This window comes from Physeter macrocephalus, chromosome 13, assembly GCF_002837175.3.
Source record: "Physeter macrocephalus isolate SW-GA chromosome 13, ASM283717v5, whole genome shotgun sequence".
NCBI lineage: Eukaryota > Metazoa > Chordata > Mammalia > Artiodactyla > Physeteridae > Physeter > Physeter macrocephalus.
Window position 1 is genome coordinate 83,473,326 of NC_041226.1, and position 5,957 is coordinate 83,479,282.

A 5,957-nucleotide genomic window follows, 5' to 3' on the forward strand; every position below is an offset into this window, starting at 1 on the left:
TCCTGTACCCCCTGCCCAGACCGCAGCTGCCCCGGGTACGCTCCTGCTTGCCCCTCACTTCCTGCAGGTCTTTGCTCAAATGCCCCCTTACGGTTTTCCTCGCCTGCCTGTCCCCAGACCCGTTACTCTTTCACCACCTCATGTCCTACACACGCAGTCACATTCTCCGCCTGACCTCAGCTCCCTGGGGGGACGATCGGGCGGGCCGGGATTTGTGTTTTGTTCTCTGCTGTGGGCCAGAGTGAGGCTCATGCCTGAACAGGGATGTGTTTGTGGATGACAGGCTGAGTCCTCTGAGCTTACGACGCTTGATAACCTGGCTTAGGATGCTGGGTGAAGTGGAGGTTGGTTGCACCTTAAAACCCGCTGGAGGCTGGGAGCAATTGTGACCTTCACTCCCAGGGCCCCTTACTCATGGGAAACCATTTCTTCCTGCTGTCCTCCAGGCCTTGGGTCCCTGGACCCTGGCGTTTGGCACAGGAGTGAGTCGCCCTGTCTTAGTTTGGCTGTGAGGTCTTCAGAAGCATCACTTACACAGGAGGTTTCACGGTGTTATTATAATTATTAGCCCGATACAGGCCCTGTGGTGGTGACTTTGTCAGGACGAAGCCAGCCCCTTTTGGAGGCTGTGCCTGAGGCCCGTCCCCATGGCTACTCTCAGGGGCGAGGACGCTGCAGTTTGTCTCGGGTGTCCAGACGCCCACCTTCCCTGCACCAGGCCCTGGAGACCATGGCTAGTGCCCACTCGGGGCGCTCCCGGGCACAGGTGATGCTGGCAGACTCTACGCGCTGCAGGAGGAGGGGGTTTCCTTGGCCTCCAGTGCTGCGGGGGGAGGGGTATTCCGGAGGCGGCTCTCCGGGTGGGGTCCCCGGGGTCTCTAGGCACCGAGGGCCGCTATGCGGGGAGGCGCCCCCGGCCTCCCCGCGCTGCGCTCCGGGAGGGGGAACCCCCGGGGCTGTTGTGGGGTGCAGGGTCGCGGTCGGCCTGCACAGGCGCTCGGCCCGTCGGGCGGCGGCTGGGGCCCAATGGTCCGGACGACCCAATGCCGGGGAGGGGGAGGCGCGGCCCAGACAAAGAGATGCTGCGGGAGCCGCCGGGGCCTGTCCGCCCGCGCACCCAGCGCCGCCCGCGGCCCCGCGCCCGCGCCCGCGAAAAAGGGACGGGCCTCGGGCGGCACCCACTGCGCCTGCGGAAGGGGGCGGGGCGAGCGCGGGCCGGCGCCCACTGCGCCTGCGGAAGGGGGCGGGGCGGGCGCGGGCTGGAGGCCGCGACCACCGCGCCTGCGCCGGCCTCGGCGGCGCGCGCGCTCCCGCCGGTTGGCCGCCTCCTTAGCTGCCGCCGCCTCCGTCTCCGCGCACGCGCCCCCAGCCCCGGCCCGAGGCCTCGGCCCGCGCCGCCTGGCTCGCCGCCCCCCGGCCCAGCGGGCCCCGGCTCGGCCGCGCAGCATGCAGCAGCAACAGCCGCGGCGGCGGCGACGGCGGCGGCTCTGAGATGGTGGACGCGGGCGGCTGCCCGGCCGGGGAGGGCTGGAGGAGGATGGAGGCCGCGCCCGACGGCGCCGTGGACATCGTGCCGCTGGACCGCTACGACCCGGCGCGGGCCAAGATCGCCGCCAACCTGCAGTGGATCTGCGCCAAGGCCTATGGCCGAGATGACGTCCCGGAGGAGCTCAGGGACCCCTTCTACATGGACCAGTACGAGCAGGAGCACATCAAGCCCCCGGTCATCCGGCTCCTGCTGGCCAGCGAGCTGTACTGCCGCGTCTGCAGCCTCGTCCTCAAGGGGGACCAGGTGGCCACTCTGCAGGGACACCAGTCTGTCATCCAGGCCCTGTCCCGGAAGGGGATTTACGTGATGGAGAGTGACGACTCCCCCGTGACGGAGCCCGATCTCAGCCACGCACCCATAAAGATGGTGAGTGGCCTGGGCGGCGGGGTGGGGGCGGCTGGTGGGCTGCCGCTGTCCCCCTGCAGCCCAGCAGAGTCACCCCCAAAGTTCAGGGTTTGAGACCACCTTCTCTCTGCGGGCCAGTGGCTGGTTTGGAAAAGGGGGAGGGGACAGCTTCCTGTCGGCTTTTTCTCATGGGGAGCAAACTTTTTGCACGTGTTGTGCCGTAGAATTGTTGAGCCCAACCTATTCAGTGGATCTGCGCCAAGGCCTATGGCCGAGGTGGGCCGGGGGCGCGGGGGAGGGGCCGGGCCTTTGTGCAGTGTCCCCCGCGTGCGGGGCGCGGAGGCGCGGGCTGGCCCGCTGCGCTCTGCGCTCGCGTCGGGGGGCGCGCGGGTCCTGCAGGTGCGGCCAGGGAGCGGCGCTCCCCTGCGCTCGCGGGCGGAACCTCTCCTGTTCGGGCGGGTCGGGCGGGAGTCCAGGGCAGAAACCCTCGACCCCGGCCTTTCTCGATTCTTACCAAATGTCAGGTGTGGAATTCCCTAACGAGCATTCCTTTTAAATGGGTAGGGCTTCATTCCAATCATTACCTTCGGTTAATTCCTGTTTCGAAGAACTAGATAATCTTGTTATTGGTCAGGCCCTAATATGCTTAGTGGATTGAGACGCTCCGATTTCCAGTTCTTGGAATCTTACAGATCGAGTGATTCTCCTGATTGCTTGGCTTCGAAGGCTGTCTTTGATTAATTTCAGGTGCTTCCTTTCAGGTACAAAATTAAGAGTGCCGTGTAATCTTTCTTTAAATTTGAAGCATTTGTTTAAAAATTGCCTCTGTTCTGGTGAAAACGCTCCTGTTTGTAGCGTGAGACCGAAGTGGAGAGAGAACCGTTTCAGAAGAGAGTCTGGTTGACTGGTTTTGAAAACTTGCTGAGCGGGCGTTTCCCGGTGACAGGATCTCACCGGTTGGAGTGGCCTGTGCGACGGATGGACTTATTCATGAGGATAAACACGCCCTGCAAGTCCTAGGGATTAAACGCAGCGCCTCATTTTAAGTTGGTTTTATAGCATGCAAGGAGAGTTTCCCCTTTATTTTGTAGTTTTCAGTGTTACGGTTCTTTTTTATACTTCCACCAAGCTTTATCCAGTTCCGTCTAGTGTGATGGGGAAACAGTGATTTTGGAAAAATAACGGAATTGATGAAAAGCACGTATGAAGTTTTAGAGTTAGGGACAGTGAACGAGTCATCCAGAGCGGCCGCTGAAGTATGGAGCGGCCAGTTTAAGGAAAAGGCCGTGACGGTTGAGCTTCGCAGGGCAGTGTGCGCGGCTGTCCCAACTCCGTGGCCTCCCCTTACACCCACCTCATGTCTCGTGTCGGCTGTTGGTTTGCTTTCCTTTATATTTCAGCACATTTGTTTACATCGCTAAACTCTTGTGGTTTAGTTTTACGTGTTTTTGCACCTGTCATAGCGACCGCTTTATTCTCATCAGGTTCTTGGATTCTTCCTAGCTTCCTCCCATCTTCCCCGCCTTGCTTTTCCACTGCTGTGTAGTATTTCACAAGAAGCCTGTTCACCGTTCCTGGGCGCTGGCTGGGTTCCAGTTCTCTGCTCTTAAGCACAGTGCGTTCTTGGGCATGGCTCTTGGGGCACATGTGCAAAGTTTCACTCCTGTGTGTATTTTTAAGATTTTTGCATATGGAGGTGGCTAAGGTTTTGGTACTGAATGCTATATAGACACAGATGCTTTTAAAAAGCCCTCTCGTTGTTTGCTTTCCAATTTCTTAAGCTTAGTGAATGCATTTTTATCTTGTTGCATTTAGCTTTGGCATTCAGCATGGGATTTGTCAGCTTTCTGGCAATAAATATGCATCTCTTTCAGTGTCACTGTTGGATTAGTCGGGTTTTAGTTCCAGTACCAAGTCACTCTTTAATACTTGTTGACTCTTCAGATAATTAATTCAAAAGTTGATATTAAAATTGTCTTTAAAGTTTCGAAGTGACTGAAGGTGTGTATTTATAGAACAGAACGTGAGCAGGAGCTGCAGGAGATGGGAGGCTGTCCGAGGCTCTGCGGCTGGGCTGCACTGCGTTGCCCATCCCTTGGCTGGGGTGTGCTCATCAGACTGATTTCACGAGCTCTGCTTTCCATTCATTTTTGCAAAATGAGAATGCTTTTCCATTCTGTACTTTGCTTCAGGAAGGGGAGCAGGTGTATTTTTTTTTTTTCTAACTGAGAACTGCTCTTTAAATTTACAAATTTGGGTGATCCCAGTTCAGATGACCGAGAAGGCTCGCCTGGGCTCAGCTGAAGTGATTTCTTCTCTTTAGTTGGCGTGGGGGTCACAGCCTGGAAGGGAGGTTCCCTGCTCCCCAGTGTGGGGTGCTGTCTTTCAGGAGACAGGGTGGGGAGGGGGTTTTGTTAGGATAGTGTGGATTTTTCCCCCCAGAACTCTTCCTACTCCAGGGGCCTATTCTTTGTTTCGTCTTTTGGACGTCTCCATGTGCGTTTCCAGCTTAGTTTTCAGTTAATTAGACATGGCAGTTTCAGTCTGCATGCTTTAATTGTAAATCAGCTTTTGGTGGAGATGATGGTGGAAGTGGCTTAAATCTTTACTTGTTACACAATTGTTCATTAAGTAGCTGAATGAAACCCAGCACCGTTTGTATAGGAACTGAAAGCATGCGGACACTCCAGGGCTAGGTGCTCTGAGGCTGCCTGGTTTTGCGTTTGCCTTTTGGGACTCTCTCTGTGTCCCCAAGGCCACCGTCTGCCATTTGGAGTAAGTGGGGAGGCTCAGGAGAGCTCACCCTTGGCCAGGCCTGGAGGTGGCATATGGTTGTGCAGGAACGTTTCCTCCAGTTTTCTGCATCTGGTGCCACAGCCAAGAACTGTGGGCCGGCTTGTGCTTTTATTTTTAGATTCTTCTCCTCTTTTTTGGGTTAACTCTTGTTTCATGGACAGTGTTTTAATTATTTCCTCAGAAATAATAGATTGGATATGTGGAAAGTTGTTCACTTAAAAGTGTTAGTAAGAAGTAGTAGAACCTGCTTAGCTGGAATATTTTTGTGATGTCCTTTTGGGTGAAAGTTGTAGTTAATTGGTAAAGTTTAAAGGGGTGACTTGGAAGTTTATTTTACAGAATAGAGTGCTGGACTGGAGCTACTGCATTCCTGGCTTTTGATTTTAGCTCATGACCTTAGGAAACCTAAAGGTATTTGGGTCTTGGTTTCAGGGACAGTGGGCGAGTAATAGCTTTTGTTATCTCCCAAGGACAATGTTGAAAAAGTGACCCAGGGAAAGTACTAGAAGGCGCTCGGCTACTTGCAAGTGTGTTGCTGTGTAGCCCAGTGGTGGTCGTTTGGCCCCCTGAGGAGCCCTGGAAACCAGGTTGCAACTCACCACGAGCTGAGCTGCCCTGAGCCACGCCAGACTGGACCGTAGGGGCCACCAGGGTCACCCTTCCCTTTTTACCAGCAGTCAGCTGGGATTGAGAGGGGCCACAGGGCTGTCCAGAGCGCACTGCTAGTGAGGGGTTGACACTCTTGTCCTTCCACAGTCTTGTTAATTAAGCCACTGATTTGGAAACCACGTTGTGGGATGGGAAATCTGTGCCGCCATTGGCGGGGTATTTGTAACCAAGCCGCTGCCGGCTGTCTCATTACTTAGACCACAAGGACAGCTCGGGCTTAATTGATATTAGGAGCAAAATCCCTTCGTTGTCAACTCCAGGGGGTCACCACCTTCCTTTGTTGTCGAATGTTCGGCTAAAAGGGAGCACGTGCCCAGCACTCCTCTCCTGGCCCAGAACTGGAAATGAAATCGGCCGCTGCTCTCGCCCCTGGACTAGCGGGGGAACAGTGGCTGCTGGAGTCTTGGTGGGGAGGCCCTCATTCGTAAGCACGTCGGCAAGTTTTTTTTTTTTTTTTTTTTTTTTTTTTTTTTTTTTTTTTTTTGCGGTACGCGGGCGGAGCCTCTTACTGCTGTGGCCTCTCCCGTTGCGGAGCACAGGCTCCGGATGCACAGGCTCAGCCGCCATGGCTCACGGGCCCAGCCGCTTCGCGGCATGT

At 55.8% G+C, this 5,957-nt stretch overlaps 1 protein-coding gene across 2 annotated transcripts in view; it reads left to right on the top strand.

Moving 5' to 3' along the window:
* The first annotated feature begins 1,366 nt into the window (after positions 1-1,366).
* Positions 1,367-5,957, top strand: part of CAMSAP1 (calmodulin regulated spectrin associated protein 1) — a 59,531-nt gene continuing 54,940 nt past the window's right edge. Inside the window, exon 1 of one of the 2 annotated variants that reach the window (XM_055089366.1) lies at positions 1,367-1,915. In XM_055089366.1, the coding sequence (XP_054945341.1) occupies positions 1,493-1,915 (423 nt within the window). In that variant the 5' untranslated portion in view covers positions 1,367-1,492. The remainder of the gene's footprint in view (positions 1,916-5,957) is intronic. The other variant, XM_024126283.3, reaches the window with a different exon arrangement.